The sequence below is a fragment of the Anopheles funestus genome, chromosome 2RL (genome assembly GCF_943734845.2).
Source record: "Anopheles funestus chromosome 2RL, idAnoFuneDA-416_04, whole genome shotgun sequence".
Lineage (NCBI taxonomy): Eukaryota > Metazoa > Arthropoda > Insecta > Diptera > Culicidae > Anopheles > Anopheles funestus.
The window spans coordinates 84613856-84632765 of record NC_064598.1 but is presented as its reverse complement, the minus strand read 5'-3'; the positions used below and the strand labels follow the sequence as shown (position 1 = coordinate 84632765).

The 18910-nt window shown below is 40.9% G+C and overlaps 1 protein-coding gene across 1 annotated transcript in view; it reads right to left on the bottom strand.

Annotated features, from left to right (window-relative positions):
• Window positions 1-18910, bottom strand: part of LOC125764536 (out at first protein) — a 59324-nt gene that overhangs the window by 27622 nt on the left and 12792 nt on the right. Inside the window, exon 2 of the mRNA XM_049428891.1 lies at window positions 1525-1638. Coding sequence (XP_049284848.1) covers window positions 1525-1638 — 114 coding nt within the window. The remainder of the gene's footprint in view (window positions 1-1524; window positions 1639-18910) is intronic.

Genomic DNA, 18910 nt, shown 5'->3' with positions numbered 1-18910 from the left:
TTTCTATTTTTTTAAACATTGGCGGGGTGGGGGGCAAAAACAAAGCAAAAAAATCCAAACCTTCCCGCGAACAGACTTCTGCCATTAAAATGTCAATCTAGCGGCAGACGACAAGAACACCAACGGGCAAAAAAAAACCGGAAACTAGGACGACGGACTTTCCTACCGTCGCCTGGTAACTCAACATCATCATCATCGTTGTGTCATGGTGGGTTGATGTTTGTTCAAACACCGAGAAGGTTGGCCGGATTTAGGTTATTTAACTCACCAACCGACCGCGAGAAAGGACGTACACGGAGGGTCTGGGTTTGGCTGAAATCATGAAAAACCGTTAAACAACACCGTAACGTCCGATTTTTCTCAACAATCCGTCAGTGCTTTGGCAGACCGGATTCACCGGGGAGGGGAACCGCACGAACGGGATTTGTGCGACAGCGTGACGCAATGTTTGACATGGTTGCGGATATTGATCTATCTGTTGGATATGTCGTTTTTCAACACAAAAACCAAAACCCAACCAAAGTAAGACGAATGGAGGACGCGGGGTGGAAAAACGCAATCACCACAAGCCGAAGGAACTCATTTCTCTAGCTTTGCCTTCAGCCGCACTCGGGCAAGTTGTTGTGAAACGGCATTCGAATATATTTGCATGATGCACTCCGCACTGCAGTACGGACCCTTATCACATGCTGACTTTCCGCGACATATTGCATGAGACTGATGAGTTTTGGAGGGGGAAAATACACCACGGCCCCATGGTACATTCGATATAAAAATAGAAACGTCGCAGAACTCACCTTTACCTGGCATGCTATTGGTATGCTATTGGAATCATCCACATCCTATTCTTAGTATATCTGTATTCTACAGCACTAAGCAAAACTATTTAACTATTTATTTAACAACCTCCGTACATCAAATGACAACAATGCGATTCTGTTCAACATATCGATTTGTTCCTTATAAGTAGAATCTATCTGGCTTTACCCGTTCCATTCACATTAGCGCTGAAAGCTAATAGCTAAAATGAAGCTTCTTTCAACAATGTCAATTCTTCGAAACGATGCTATCGGAGTTAACTAATAGAATTTCAAACGCTTCAGACAAGCAGAAGGGAAAAGTCTTGGAAGCAAATAACATTATTTATTGACCACTCGGATCAAGAATTCATTAACCCCTGTAACAATTGATGCGGAAAGCTGGAAATGATTAATACGCTGAAGAGAATTCCTTCAAAACCAATGTCCTTTGACGGTTGATAATGATTGAAAACATTATGTTCTGTGCTAATTTACTCCTGACTGATTGTACTAAGCGGCGCGATTTTTTGTACAAAGAATTCAAGTAATAATATTGCAAATAATTCATCAATTGATACTAAATTTTAAAACTGTGTTTAAATAAAATTTAATCATCAAATAATATGGTGCAAAAATAATGAAACCAAGTAAGCGGTAGGAATTGGATTTAATTTTTAAAATTTAAAAAAGAGTTATATCATTCTAAAAAATAATCAGTACTTACACTCTTGAAGTCAATCAGCTCCGTTATTAGTGTTCCATCGCTTCTCTGGAATTCCAATGTACATGTTTCATCCCCAACACTGGATGTTATTGTCTCCTGTACGATTTCACCTCCCTGTAAGTAAATTGAAAAAAAATGCAATAAATGTTTATAATAAAGATCCTGAATAATACGATATTATAATTGGAGACATCGTCTATATAAATAAAAGGTAATTTAATTGGTTTTGCTAACTTTTAAAATCAGGATTTTACCATGAAACGTTAACTATAGTTCTCTTAACGCAAGCATAATTGAATAAAGAAATAACCGACAGAAAAGATTACATACCCCGGAGAACTTTGCCACAGTTCCGGGAACAATAAATTGTTTTGCGGAAGATTAATTTAAAATCCAATCTTCTTTTAATTACGCTACACGATAAATCCGCCCGCAAACGACACTGTTTTACGGGCCTACCGTTCAGGCCATATGGCTGACAGCTTTGCCGGGGTGTGATCATCCACCACGGGGCGGACCATGTTTCGGACAAAAAACCCCTGTAGAGGAGAGAGGTTGTGTTACCTCAGCTATTCTCATTAAGAGCGCCAACAGCAAATCCCGAAAAAGCACGCTTTTGACACCCGGCCGTGGGTGCTTTCGGTAAATCGACTAATCCTATTGAGAAATAAATTAAATAGCTTTAGATGAAGTCGACTTTGAAAACTTTGTCAACGGTATTCGCTAGTGGATCTTTCAAACGCTACGCAGGGCCGTGACAGGGCATCAGGTATTAAGAGATTCTTTGGTGGATTTGAATTAACAAATTAAAAATGTTTAAAGCTCGCGAAATGATTTCGCTTTTAACTATCATCTCAGGATTCAGGATAGCAAGTGTTGAATAAATAGGGAAAATTAAAAATGATTCGATTGTCTGGAGTTTAATGTCCAAGATACATACATTGAAGGTAAACGAATTTGCTAGACATATTTTCCGCATCAAAATCCTTCTTCAATTTCAAACCATCTGGCGCGGAATAAACCAGAATGCTTGCTCATAAACCAAGTTTTAGATTGGTGGCGTTTTAATTTCTCCTTCCTCAAACCTGGACACCAAAACCCCAAAAAACGAATACGAAACTCCGGAATCCCTGGAGCTACCGATCCATTTTGTTCGAATGAGAGAGAAAAAAAAATGCGAACATCATCCAAAACCATAACGGAAGGCGCATCATTCATTCGGAATTCGCTAAAGCCCACGAGTTTTCCCCCCCAAAACCGGCCGGGAGGTTTTGCTGATGAAAAATTGTTCTTTTAGTTTAGGCCATGATTTATTCATGCGCAGCACAGAACGGGGTCGAACGGATACTGACCAAATATGAACGGACATACACGGGACGTAGAACAAAACAGGCGAAATAACCTCGTACAACTTCCTATCAAATGGAACGGAAAAGCTGCAGTCCGTGAACCACACGCCCGGTGTGTGGCCAGGTATATATGCCGAACCTCCGTCAGGTTTTCGCTCAACGGTCGAAATTATCCACACGAGACGTGACGGACACACATCAAACCCTTTTTGGGAAGGGAAGCTGAAATTTATTGGACACCTGAGATCACACCGGTCATATACGGGAGAGGGGTTGCCTAGCCCGAACGGTCCCAATCCCATTGACCGTGACATTTTGTCCAACTTTTCTTCTATTTTTTCCAGGTGCGCTACAGGCACGAACAGGCGTTTTTTTTTTGTTGCTAGAAAGGCAGACAGTTCGTAGATTTGGTCCGGGTGTCCTGCCAAGGTGAAGTGACGTGAAGAAATCAGCCATGAAAAGGCCGACATGGAAGGACAGGAAAGCTCACCAGTCACCCACATACGATGGAATGTACGGAATCCGGATTTTTGATGACCAAAGCAAAGAAGACGCAACCCTTCCTGGAAATGGGTGAGTCAAGCGCACACACCATCATTAGCTTGAGCTAACCGAGCGAACCGTACTAACTGGGGGACCCCTCCCAAAACTTTTGCCCTAAGCACCAAAACCCGAGAAATCCATCCAACGTCACTGAAGTGAATCGTCATTTCCGGAAACAGAAACTCAGCAACGAGAAATAAACGATAGCACGAACCGTTGAGACATGCTGACGCTTCCGGCTGACTGAACAGACGTCACTTTCCATTCGATCGAGTTAAAGGCAAAGGAATATTCCACAATGGACACAACCATCGGTGCCTTTTTACTCTCGAATGCTTTTAAGTTTATTAAAAATATTTATGCTACTCATGCTTAGCACTATCGTTCGCTGGAAGATTGTGGGCAACACGGTTGGAAACGAGTCCATGCAGAGGTGAAAGCTCAAACGATGACCAAACACCACCCGGACCAGCATCACGGATGAAGATTTGCTAGAAACGTCCAAATAAAAAACAAAACACACACACACAAAAAACACACGCTAAAACCAACACTCCAACATCCGGCGGCACGATTTACGACGATCACGGTACAAATTGAGCAGCAAACGTACGTACGAACGACGGAACGAAAAGGACCATCATCAGCAAACCCTGCGGACGACATCCGAGTTCCGTCCCGGTGCCACCAGGATGACACTTCAACTTCGAGATGCTATCGGGGCAGTTGGCAATCAACAGCCCAAACACCACCACCAACGGCCACTTGCTGACCGGGGCCCTTGCGCACCGTCGGTGAAAGGTGTGAGATTTGCGAGGAGGCGTGAAAATTGCTGCCACCACTTGTTTCTACTTAAAATGTTTATCTGAAACCCGCTGGAACCGTTCACCCCGATGGGCGGCGTCTTTTTTCCCTCTCAAGACGGGGTCGTCGCGCGCGCACGTTGAAAAGTCCGACTTCCGAAGTTGACTTTTGCTGTGCGGTTAGCGAGTTAAATGATGTCTAGGATGGTCCGGCGTAACACCGACCATGATGTGGCAGACTTTTGTACAGCGTTTTCATTCAATGTTCAACTGGTTTGGGGTCGATTGGAAAGGAGAATAGAACGGTTGACCCTGTCGGGATGATAGAGATAGAACCGTCGCGCAACACGGTGCATCAACCGTTCGTACCAGGTAGCAACGTGGTGTTACTCAGTCACGCAAGTCTCGGAAAATGGTGTAAAATGCAATGCGGTTGCAAACGCTGGTGCTTTGAAAGTGTTGTTTACTCAATCATTACGTTATGCAATCTGGCATGACGGACCTTACTCTTTGTGTAAATGTTGATAATTGAGTACATGATTGATGTGCAAACATTGAAGGAAAAATGTTAACCAACGAAATTAAAAGTACTTTAACTTAAAGTTATGTTTTTGTTGCTTATGGTATTAAGAAGTGTTATGTTTAGTGAATCTTTAGAAAAGAAGAAATCATTTTGGTCTTCAGTGAAGAGTCATTTAAATCAGAAGTAAAATCAGAAAAGATTCATTAATCCTTAAAGATTCATAAATCCTCAAAGATTCATGAATCTTCAAAGATTCGCGGCTATACAACTTGAAGAAGTCTGCCTGTCATTTCCGACCTTTTTGAAAATTAGTTGAATTCTTCGGTCCTATCGTAAAAAGACTGGCACATATCGTGTAAAGCCTGGTCTAGGGTAGTGATAGGTAAATTCTCAATTTTCTTGGAGTCGGAGTAATCCGACTCCGAGACATTCCGGAGTGCACTCCGAAGTAACACTTGCATCAGTAACGACCTGGGGGAGGGGGGTTGGAAAAACAGTTCAAGTAACTATGCCCTTCCATTAACCGAAGTTGAATCTGGTGTTAAAATCGGAGGTTGCTCCGGAGTATTCTGGTATCAACTCTGGAGCAATTCGGAGTAAACTAAGAATTTTTTCTGGAGTTGGATCCAGTTTTTGAACGTTGAAGTCAGAGTGGATTCGTGAATCTTCTCCTTAGTTCCTATCACTAGTCTAGGAACCTTGCGAAAACTAATTTATTTCATCTAATTCTTTCATCATCATGGTGTCTCAGAGGTTCTACAATATTTGAATCTTCGAAATAGAGATTTGGAATACTTAATTCAGGTAGAAGATTCTTTCAGATGAATCTTAATCCGATTAACAAAACACCAGTATTAGCACCTATCTAATAATAATTATAAAGCAATCAAAAATTCATAAGAAATTATTACCAACATTATCGAAAATTATAAACAACTTGAATGGTATGTTACATGGAGATTCATGACATACAAAAATCCTTTGCAAATCTACTATAAATAAAAAATATCATTCAACACGAAATCAATTACTCACCTACCAGCTTATGTTCTGTAAGAAAATTGTTTAAATCACACACGTGAAATAAATTTACATTCATCCGCTGTTCAATAAATCTGTATCAAAACGACTGACTGAGTTGATACAGATGTCTACATTTGTGCCATTATGCATCAAAACGATTGGCATCATCATCAATACGTCTTTCGATGGCATTAACATCATTCTGTTAATGCGCATCTTACGGTATTCGCATCGAACGATTGAAATAGTCATCGGTACAATGGCACTGGGGCTGCTGATTGATTCCAAAGCCCAGCTCCGTGCACGAATTGATGCGTTGATTTATAGCACCGTGTTCTAAGCGGTGCCCTTCCCTTTGGCACCATCGAAGAAAATCGTCCACAACCAGACGATGCATGGCATCGATTCTATTACACACGATCAACCGCAGGAGCAACACCAGCTCATGTCTATGCTAATCTCTACCCAATTCACCTTTCGATTGCTAAAGGAAGGGTCCACACACCTCCTCTATTCCTCTTTCTCTTTCTCCCCGTGGCTTCATCATCGGTGCGGATTAGCAGCAAAGGAAAAATTCTGACCTATAACGATGAGCTCCCACACCGTTCATCTGCCCTTCCTGCCGAACCCCGTGTGACGCTTTCCATACGTCAGACGCGGCCAGTTGCATATTCAACAGAGTCACCGTTCGAGAGAAAACCACCGTGCGGATAAAAGTCACGTGAAACGGATCAGATTTTTTCCACCCACTGTTATCTAGTCTGACGCTGACAATGTCAAAAAAGGCTAGAGCAGCATGCATGGGTGGAACGAGCCTTTTTTGCCTTTGTAGCCGATCGAGAACAAGTCGCTACGGCAAGCTCTATCGGTGTGTGAAGCGAAGCTGGTTCGCATTTGCCACAAAATACATATTCAAGCCATTATCCCGGATCTCGTTCTTTTTTTCCTGATTGCCTCCGAGTCTGAGATTTTGGTTTTTGTCTCTCTACTGGTTGGCTTTGATGGTTCCGATCTGCTGTACCAAAGGCACTACTACCTTTTGGCGCTGGTGCTGGTGTTGGCAGATCAGGTAGAAAACGATAACGTCGTTAGTACCGGAAGGATTCCCCGCTTCGCCTTGATCGTCCTGCAACGTTCCCCCGGTACTAAGGTACGATTTCACCACAGAGATAGAAAAATTTATCAGCACCCTCTTACCACGCTCCAAAAACACATGGTTTCTTTATCAAAACCTGAAAGGACAGCCCGACAATGTGGTGCTGCTTCCGCTGGTTGCTCTGCCAATGTTTTAACGATTCGTTCTTCTGCCGTTCTGCTGATTGGGTCAAATCGACCGAGCGGAGTGAAAAAGTGGATTCGCATAGCAATATTCGAAGAGGAGGGATTCAACTTAGTGGTGGATTGAAGCTGACGCAAGGTGTCTATATACCTAACGTCTTATTTCTTACGAATTCGAACCGAATGTTGGGAGTTATGGAAGATCGTTCCGTGATGAGGGTTTTGTTTGTAGTGTTGAATAGCTCTTTTAATTAAAGGTGTTTTTTCTATGCATTTCATTGTCTGTTTAAGCTATGCAACGTTAATATTGTTAGAAAAAATGGCAGAATCGGTCTGTACTAACTAATGATGGGTAAAATAAAAGTTTTCTCGAGTTGGATTACTCTGACTACGAAATGTTAATCAAATTAACACGCTGATGTAATTATTTTTCCTAATTGTATAACAACCAATGCAAAATCATATAGCTGCAATTTAAAAAAAAATATGTGTTGTAAACAAACGGTGTTTACACCGGCCGCTGCTGTCACTGTCGAACATTATGTCGAACTTCGTATTTACGAAGTTGTCGGAAGAAAGCTTCGCGATCGGGATAACTGAGTACAGCGGTGAGTGAAGGACCAGGACGAGAAAAATGTACATAAAAGAGCCAAACAACGCGTGAGCGGCTTATTACCGCTAGAAAACGTGAACCAATAAAACAAACTAATTTTTTGGTTCGCTCCAGTAAAATAGCGTTCCTAATTAATTCAAGACTTTTTTTTTCGTTTTCTACAATATAAAAAAACTCAAAACTACATTACTGGACAACAGAAACCTACACTATTGAAAACCAACTGCTGGAAACTGATGAAAAATACATGCCCCCTTCTAAGCCAAGAAAATTTACTCAAAAACACGTGGATAATTTCTTAAAATATAAAAATTGAATAAAGGAGTTTGAAAACATTGTAAAATGCCGATGAAAACCGTGGAAAACCCCAGAAGAAAACTATTTGAAAGTTGAAGAAAAATTGGTGGGAAACTTCAGCGTTTCGGAGCGAATATGGACTCTGGAGTCGATTCCAGTTTTTTAGCTCCGGAGTCGGAGCGAATTCACGATTCCACTTCGGAGTTCCCATCACTAGCATTTACTATACATATCGCATAAAAAGCATTCCCTATTCTTATTCCGAAATCATCTTTATCCACCTTAGCAAATGTGACATCAGCTCTTCTGGACTCATATGACATCACTAATACACGGGTATCTTATAACACCGCGCATTGTAAGAGACAACCTTCCGACAAGTGACATGTTTGTCTGACAGACAACTTCTCCTCTCACACACAGACCTACCGTTCAGCAAGTGCGAAACACGACCATTCAACACATCATTTACACTTCATCATAACATTCTCAAAATACCCACCCACCCCACCCAATGTTTCCGCTTTCGGCGTACCATTATGCAGCGTTAAAAATTGCCTACATCAAGCGTATGCAACCTGCACACGCGACACGGTTCCACTATTACCGGAAACACATCGTCTTCGTCCTTGGATAAAATTGAGTACAAAATCACTGTACAAGGATCAAGCGAAACATCAGTGCGTGGGTGTATGGCGTTCATGTTTGCGTGGCATCTTTTGCTTCCTCTTATTTTTTTTTTTTGGTATTCTGTTTATCCCCGCCGGCTAAACCGTATGTAAATTGGCTCGACTCATACGTTCTGCATCAGCGCGGAAGTCAACATGCCAGGATCACATCAACCTACAAGTGGCGAGCCTCAGATAACATCATGTTGCAATCGGTTTTCGGTGCCGTGCTGCTACATTCGACTTGTGGCGTCAGCTACATCGCTTAACATTGTTTTTTGTGCAATTGCTTTCAAGTGATATGGAAGGTTACGTTTTGAAAATTGCGACAAGCGACAACTCTTAAAACAATTTAACAATAGCTATATATTTTTCTTTTTTAATTTCTTTGTCAAACTGGAAGCAAATCTCAACAAATGCTCCCCAATGTACGGAACACGTATCCCTTCAAAACTAAACATATTAAGTTTCCTCCTTACACTGTCATCGTGGTGTATTTTCACCTTTTTTATCCTTTCACAAGCAGATTAGTGGTACCTGCGATAAATCTCAAAACTTGTGTGGATGCTCTTCTACCCTTCTAGGTTGTAAAAGGGAAATCGCGAGACAAACTACCGTGATAGATTGCGTGAATATGTGTGTGAGGATAGAGTAAGTTCCCAGTTCGTACGTGAGTGACGTGAATAAATTATGCACGAGCCACACGATTCTGATGCAACAAGGCGCGCTAGAACATGAACAGAAATGGTTAAAAAAAAACACCCCAACCAGTATGACAGAGCTGTCTACTAAATGGCTGCCTTTAGCCGGGAAAGTATGTGCACGTGGTTACTCACATTGGCCGAATGGGAAGGGCAGCGGAACTGTGCGCACATTTTGAGGTTCACTGTGCAAATCCGTGCAAAAGAGGAAAAAGATTTATTTCCATCGCCCGAAAACACGTCCCAAAGCTGCCAGTAAAGTCTGACGAATTTCATGCAGTTACCGCGGGTGCGAAATATTTGCACGATTCAGCCAACCATTCGCCGTAGGTTATTTCAATAAGCGGTTTTACAGTATAATATATTCACCACCGAGACACGCAAGATCTCATTTTGTTCAAGTGCTGTTTAAAATTTAATCCAAGCCAATTTCATATAGATTGTTAACCGTTTTGTATCAACAAATCGCAATCGTTTTTAGCATTATTTCGGGGAAGGTAGGAATTCATCTATAAGATAACAAGGTTAAGAGATGTAAGATATGACGGTGGACTTCTTATTCTGATAAGTTTTGAAAACTATACATCCTAGATTCCTACATTCCTCTAAAGATTTTTAATGAAAGCTGCTAGTCTCAAGTTCCCTCAACTAATTGAGACTCATTTTAACGATATTTGCGTCACAAATTACGCATTTTCAGCACTGTCATTCAGACAAAATTACCCATTAAATCAACGTACACCGTAGGCCATTTTTGTAATTTCAAAATACAAAAAAAAAGATAATAGGATCCGATTTTATTTCTGCGTCTGCCCTTACAACACCTTTTACTGCGCTACATAAAACATTACCGGAAGGGGCGGGTGTAGCTCACCACTCCTAGGACTACATTTATGTACCACGGATACCATTACCAAAGGCAAATAAAAAAAAAAACAAAACCGAGAGGCTACCTTTATGGCCCGGCTGCGTCGAAATGGTTTCGTCTTTTGGACGTGAACGAAAGACCGCTCTATAATACCACCGGATAAACTTAACGACACCAGGCACAATAACGTTTCCGAGCTATCACACAAGAGGGTTGTATCGTGCTATCGTTTTGACCTATGGATATATACGATGTGTTGGTTACATTACATTTTCCCCACCCTGCCGGAAACCTGCGTGATAAAGGTTGAAGGATAAGTGATGACCTTAAGCCAACATCTCTAAAATTAGTTACGATTTCACATGAGCGCGTCCTGCTTCAGTTATATAGGAAAATGTTTATTCGTGGAAGGATATTTTATTGTAGCTCCGTATGCATTAAAGCTGTTTTATTGACAAAATGTGAAGCTTTGAAATTATTCAACGCTTTTAACAACATTTAATGATTTATGTAACAACAAAATTGTTTTAACAAAATTACCTACATAAATACTAAAATCACCTTTACCACATTTAGTGCATGAATTGCCAGAATAAACAATATGGAAGAAAGCTTCGAATAAACTTCTACTCATCAACGTGCTAACGAACGTACTTCAAAACCACACAACGACGATACAGACGATTATGGTTATTTTGGGGGAGACATCCTTACCGACGTCAGTAACGTATGCAAATGAATGTTCTCCACCGTAGCACGCCTATAATGGGCACTACAGAATCACATCATCGTATCATTATCAAAACCATCTGTATCGCATAAAATATGCTCACCACTTCTGTTCTATCGACCATCACACCGACATGATCTTCCGCCGTTGCCCGTGTCAAAGCACGTCGGAACCCGTTTTACCCCCGCTTTTGCGATGGGAAAATGCACGTTTGATTGTGGCGCGCTTTAACAGTGATGATCGTCATCTAAATGTTTATCGCCCATCGTACACCACATATCGATACGGAACCACACACTACCCGGCCAATGGTGAATGGTTATGGCGAACGATGGGCCGTTATGCATAATGATGTTTGAAGCGTCAGGTTCGTGACCGGTGAAAATGTTTCCTTTCTTGCCCAAAAGATGCGATCACTCACACGGGTGTTTGTATGTTCCGCTGCATACAACCCATCGGCACGAAACATTCGGCTTAACTAGATGCTACAGTTACGGATGCCATTGCATTTCCCTACACGAAACACGGTACGGATCACTCCGACCTTCCTGCTACGGATAACTGGCGGATAGTGTAACATTATGCAACGTCGTTGCGATTTACCAGTGCACACGACGAACAAAACCACCAACCGGGACTCTACAGCTGATTACACTTTTGTTCCTGTTAAATGATAATTGACAGCTGCCGCCGGTTTCAGCCCATCACGGGGTTCGTGCCGTAATGGTGCCTTCGCGGAAAACTCGCAGCAAAGCATGCAACGCTGTCGCGAATCTAAACCCAACACCTTCGAAATGCTTTAGGGTGGTAATTCTGTTCAATGAGCACTTTTTGATTTGTATTATGGGCCATTAAGGTGTAACCATTTGGCAGCCTCATTAGACAATAGAAATGAGGCAAAGGTGAGGTAAAACTGCAATACAATACAATAAACTGTATGATATTGAAACTGGAAACAATGTAGCTTGGAATTTAACCTTATTTTGAATCAATCAAAATCTTCATTTGAAATTTGTTTTTAAACATTTGTTTGAAGGAAATATCATACTTTAAACAAAATAAAATAAATAAAGATTTTGTATACCATTTTCAATTTATGAAGGAAATATTACACCATTATCTGAAATACTTCTTAATAAATGTAAGGTCATTTTGAAGTGAATATTTTTCAACTGCTACAACATACAACAGCATTCCACAACACAGCAACAAAACTATCATAACAAATAATTGCGAACGTTATACGATGGAGGCGCATGGTTGTTCTTCCGATCCTTAATGTAAGGTGAAATTACATACCGTTATCAGAAAAATCGTCTTTTTAAATGTAAGATAATTTTGAAATGAATATTTTTCAAATGCTATAACAAACAACAGCATTCCACAACACAGTAACAAAACTACCATAACAAATAATTTTGCACATACTACGATGGAGCCGCATGGTTGTTCTTCCGATCCATACTGTAAGGTGAAATTACCTTCCGTTACCATAAAAATCGTCTTTATAAATGTAAGGTAATTTTGAAATGAATATTTTTTCAACTGCTACCACACACAACAACATTCCGCAGCACAGCAACACAGCTACCATAACAAATAATTGCGAACGTCCTACGATGGAGGCGCATGGTTGTTTTACTGATCCTTATTGTAAGCAAACAGAATTCCATGAATCATAATCCTACCGACCAGATTAACCACCCCACCAATGAACGGCAAACCGTGCATTACGCATACAGCACCATAGAGTGTCACGAGACCTCAAGGAAAAGCACCCATAAAACCAAATTTGTCCTTCAATAAAACACTAAATACGGAAACAAACATTCAACCCACTCTCGGGGTTCAACACCACCGCGGCAACGATCACAACCCGAACAAATCACCCAACAACCATTAGCAGCACGGTTTCCCGGCAAACCGAGACCGAAAACGGTAACGCCATCTCGGCCCGACCCATCCGCCTGAACCTCCCAGCAGCAGCACTAACCCAGCGCGTCTCATTCTTTTACTTGAGCAGCTTACATAACTGTCAGAGGACACCACACACTTTTGCCTCCTTAATGGCACCGACACGAGCATGATTCGATTTCGTCATTATCCTCTCGATTGAAGGGCTGGGGTATTTGTTCTTCACCATAAAAACCCACCCAAAGAAACGATGTCGTTGCCCATGTTCACCCACTCCGCTGCGCACCCACGACCATTGAATTTCTTGCACCGTATTTCTTGACCGTACACACTCACACCCACACCCAGCCAGAGAACACATTTATGAGCCATCGAAAGACCTCATCATACTTATATTTTTTGGGGGAGAATCCGTTGCCGTACAATCTCGCACACATACAAGCGTCCCAAAAACGTACGCATACGGAATTGCCCAACCGTTTCTGATTTTGGGCTTATTGGATAGAAACATCACGTGCCAGCAAGCAATTAGTTGGTTTCCTTCTTCCTGTGCCACTTACCGTTGCAGCAATCGCTCCACAAATGCGATCCACAGGGACTTGAAAGCAATGTGTCCCACTGTGTACGACATGGACTACTCGAAGGCGCTTGAAGGTTAAAGCCCTTTTTTTTGCTTTTCTTGGCCCGGTTCCAGCATTATTTGAGCGTACGGTTTTTTTGACAAACAAACATCAATTATAATTTAAGCTTTTGGCATTAAGCTGAGATATGTTTGAAGACCTCTGTTTTATTTATTTTATAAGGTCTACGGTTTCAGGAATAATTGGTAAATACTCAAATATACTGACAAATACAGAAATTTTAATTCAAATTTTACCAACCCAAACGAAAACAATTCGTAATAAATTTCTGACCCCGTCTCCTAGCAATAAAAAGCTAAATATTTCCTATGTTGGGACAGATTATTCGCAAAACAAACCCCATTTAAAAAAACATATAACTTTCGACTTTAGAATTTAAAAATATTTTTCGAATGTTTATATTTCGATTTCTTATTTTTTACCAATCCAATAATTGCCTCTAGCAGCGCTTCATAGAACTACCAATGGAAATTCCATTTATTAGTTAGGATATCAATATTTGTTTATGAACGCTATGTTGTTTAATACTTTTGTATAAAAAGATCGCCAAACCAGAAATATCGGTAGTTTTCCTATTACATAATTAAGAAAATTTTCTTGACCTTCTGAGTTCAAACCATAACATTAAAGCAGATGAATTGAAGTAACATTAACATCAGGGAATGTGAGCTATAATCATAAAAAAACTGTTTTATTAAATAAAACTTTTGGCATTAAAAACGAATTGCTTTGAAAAACTTTTTTAATCTTGAACAATGCTAATGTTACAGTTGAGATGAAATATTTCAAACACAAATACACCAATGGATAAATTAAAATTAAAAATTTATGCAAACAAATTAGGCCAGTTAACATTCCCAAATGGTTTACCCTACCTTCACCATAGCCTGGTGCCCAAAACGGACCTGTTTTTCTTTCCGAAAAGCATTAGTCAACGAAAAAATTAGTTCACCGGCTAAAATTTATAGACCTCGCGCCGGTCTAAACGTAAGCGAGAACCCTCGAAACTGTTAAACGTTGTTGCATGAAAACTTTCCAAACCTTTTCCGACTTCCGACCCGCGCGCACTTTCACTCCGCGCTCGAAAAGTGTTACCGTATCCCAGCCCAGGATGGTCCGCTGGTCGTTCAATTGGGTGGTAAAGTTACTTTCATCGACAAACAAAAACAGCAGCAACAAAACAAAAATAAACGCCCACACAGAGCAATGGAAGTGTGAAAATTTTGCCAAGAGAAACTTTCTTCACCTTCGGCTTGTGATCGCCCACCGAGAAGCTACTAAAGAAAGGCAACAAACGGAACTGAAAAGAAATGGGAATAAAACCCAACTTTTCAAGTCCTTTGCACAATGGTCGTGTGCCGTGTTTTGCCCCGATGCGGACACATTCATCGACCTCGAATGGTGCTTCGATTCTCTGGTAAAGGGACGCACCAAACAAAAAAAAAACAACAACAGCTTCAACAAACCATCCCAACGAATCGGATGAAAACAGTCCCGTACACTTACTGTTAACTAAACAGCCGTAAAACCCGTCTACTCAGACACGCAACTCGATCTCATTTATGCTTCCTCTCCATTTGTTACACACAATAGAGGGGCCAGGTTTGAGGGCCTCTTACCTCAAGTCACTGCCAGGCCCTTCCACCCCAAAGCCACTCGTTCCATCTTTCGTGCATGTCTGATTTTAGTCCCATCGTTTGCCCGTTTGCACGTTGCCTGCAGGAGTCAAATTAACAATTGCTCTTTTTACGACTTTTCGTTACGTAAGAAAAAGTTAGCCTTAGCCCGCCAGATAAGCTCATTCGAGCGTTGGCTCCTGCTTGCGGCATACGGAGAAAACATGCTACACATACTGCTACGTCATTGGAAGGCAGTAAACTCGTGCCACCCGTACATACACGCTGCTGTATTTTATCTACCAGCGTACAATTCTTCCCACAGGCGGCGTATTTCAACGCAAACGATGTTTGTCACATGTGCTCGATACGAACAAAACACCGGGCGTCTCCATTTGCTCAAACCGGAAGAAACACCATGCGTCTCCATTTGTACCGACCGTTTGGTTGATGCTTTTATGAACAAAAAAAATATTACCGAAGCAAATAGAGTTATACGTCCACCTACAGTGCGCCACATTACTTTCCTTTTTTTATTATGGCGATAATATAATCCTCCAATGGTGCGTGTGACAGATGCTGTTTCTAATTCATACGGATTTAGTCTTCCTTCCAGTGATATTCGTAGCTTTGCGGCTTAAAGCAACAAATGTTCGTACGTTCATTTGGCTAAATGGATGGAAATTAAAATCACACCGATACGATGAAGATGTGATAAATTGACAATAATTAAAATGGATACCATAGTGCAGCTTTAATAAATCGATGAATATACTGATTCGCACTTCGAGCACAAATTAGCATAATTATGGTTTGAATGGAGCAACATAAAAAATGCTTTAACTTTGCATCTAATTACGACAATGCTTGACTGCATTTGCATAATACCGGTACAGTTATTTGCAGCACATACTTCATTACCATTTGCAAAAAAAAAGTAAATCACACGGTTTTTGCTTGTCAAAAATTCTTAGCAACAACTGTAAAAGTAACTTTTGAATTTTAATTTCAGTTAACAAACATTATATTTTATAAGAATAAAATGTTCCACATAACCATTCCGACCGTTACTCCTGCTGTAAAGCACATACAAAGCGCAACAGTCTAACAAAACACAGTCTAAAAAGGTACAACAACCCTGAAGGAAAATAAACCAGACTTGATTTTAGTACATCAACGACCCTAACGAGAGCGAACAAAAGACCCTAACTGACGGCAACGGATGGACAACAAGCAAGCGACGGAAAGTTAGTCCTTTACCCTGTTCTTTTATTTTGTTTATGACTTTTTCAATCTCTCCGCCTCGCATAAACTAGGGCTGGAACGAACATACTGCCAACTGCCTATGCTTGCCAAAGGCAATACAAAATAACAAACACACACACTAAAGCGGTTCTGGGCATGGGAGTTTACTAAGCAATGCTATAGCTAACTAAAACCGACAGAAAAACTGTCCGTAGAAAATACAAACGAGGAAAAGTCGCCTCACTGTCTCGACAAACTGTCGTAAGTGAAGGGAAAAAAACACGAAACATTAGACACATATAAATTTCGCAAAACCTATTCAACGATCCTCGTTGTCACCCGGTCAGACGCACAACTGCACGTTCAAAGTCGATCTTAATTCCAATTTTCCGACCCCTTGTCTGTCAAGCGAATGACACCAGAAAAAAAACTAACCCTAAGTCTCTTGTTTCGCAACCGTCCGCCTCTGTATGTTTCCAACCTTTTATTTTGCGTTCGACAATGTTTCACAGCGAACAGGCGGCCAATGACCGACAAACCAATCGAATTGCCGATGCTCAAGAAATAATGGCCAAGGGAAAACAGTGGAAACGCAGGGCTCCCCCCCCCTCCCCATTGCTCATTCCCTCATTCCACGGTTTGCCATTATCGTTCATCGATTCTTTTTATTTTCAGCAAATCCTAGAACCGTTAAGGACCAAAGAAACAAGCACCAATTGACCATTAGATATAGCTTTTTGTTAGTCCGCATTTGCTCAGGGTCACCGCGTACGATGTCGCGTTGCAAACGTCAAGGTTTTGCCACACTCCTGCTTCTAGAGCTTATCGGAAGTGTTTCTGATGCGAGAATAAAAGCATTCCATACATCAAAACTGTAATATGATAAATGCTTCCTATTGTGTTTCCCCGGGACGAAAGGAAGAAGACTTTCCAGACTCGGATAACGCACACAGGCGCATCAGCATGGACCACCGAGCCGAAGGTCAAACCGGCCACGAACGCGAACGAAAAGGGAAATGGCGAAATGGCACCAAACTTCCACTCCCGTCACCATTGTATCAGAAAGCGATGAATTATGAGCTGAACAAGCACAAGCAACGACAATAGCCAAAAAACAAAAATTGGAAACGACAATAATGAAGAGGAATGTCGCCTCAAGGCATGGTAATGTGATTTAAGATTTTTTGATAACTTTCGAAACTGTAGGCGCCATCAACAAGAACGGTCTTTCGGTTGGTTCGCGTCCGGCAATGAATCATTTGTATTCTGGTCAGTTAAGTGGCATAATTTGTCGGATTGTTTTCATTCGATTATTGATGGCCTTCGGAAGCAGCTTTTAGTCTACTGGATGAATTGCTGAAAGTGACGTACTTTGACAAAGGAAATTATTTGTCGCAACACAGTCGGAAGGGGTAATATAATTTGGGTTAGATCTTTTTGGATCTTTTTTTTCTACTTTTTTACATTCAAACATTTTTAGCAAATTCTAAAAATTGAACATTTTAATGTTAAGAAACACCATAAAATTTTCCCAATAAAATAAACTTGATTTTCTTTTTTCCAAACATTTGTCTGTAGCTTTAGCTTCACAAACTAAATATCGAAACCAAAATCATCTATCTCCTCAACAAAGAAAAATTATATATCTCCTCTCAAACATTGAAAAAAAGAAGCTTTTCGATGAGTTTGATAATCCACCGGAACAGCACCCGAAAAATCATTGACCCAAAGACGTGTTCCGCATTTTAAAACATATTTATGAACAAAAATGCTAACGTTGATCAAACACAACCCAACAAAAAAAATAAGCTTCACATCAGCTTAGAAGCGCTTCATCCCGTGAACCTTCCGGAAGGCCAATTGTGAATCATCTAAAACTTTGTAGAATTATATTCCCACTCCCCGCCCGATGACATGGTGATCGTTATCGAAAATAGTAATGAAAAAATGAATAGACAACATTCACAGTTAACTGTGAAAAAGAGATGGAAAACAAATTGGGATTTCCTTTGGAAAAAGGGGGGAAGCGACAATTCCTGGAAGGCTTAAGTCGTTTTCGTTGTTTGTCTAATTTATGCTGGTGTAGGCAGCTGTCAAAACGGTACCGAACCAAATGGAATCGATGGACAGTACTATTTCATATTTCTCTTTCCCGTCCTCTACTATTCTCTCTCTCTCTTTCCTTCTTCGACTGAACCACCACGCAGTGTTCCGTGGTTCGGATCGGATCCGCCGAAATGCCACGCCGCGTTCTGAAAGCGAGAAATATTCAACCAATTCCGCACAAATCTGACCCAAAGGAAATATTTTATCAATACCAATTTCGAGAGGGACTGTCCCGTAATAATAATAAGAAGATGAAGAAGAAGAGAAAGAAGAGCAAAAAATTGAGCGATCAAACGAGGATACAGCAGACAGCAAAGAGCAAGAAAGCAACCTACCCAATACCCCAAAAACAAAATATAAAAAAAACCCAAACCCAAACCATTTCTTTTGCCGTCATTTCCCAGTGGGACATAAGACCGGCACTGCCAGTAAGACGGTATCGCCCACGGAAACGTCTGCTGATTGCGA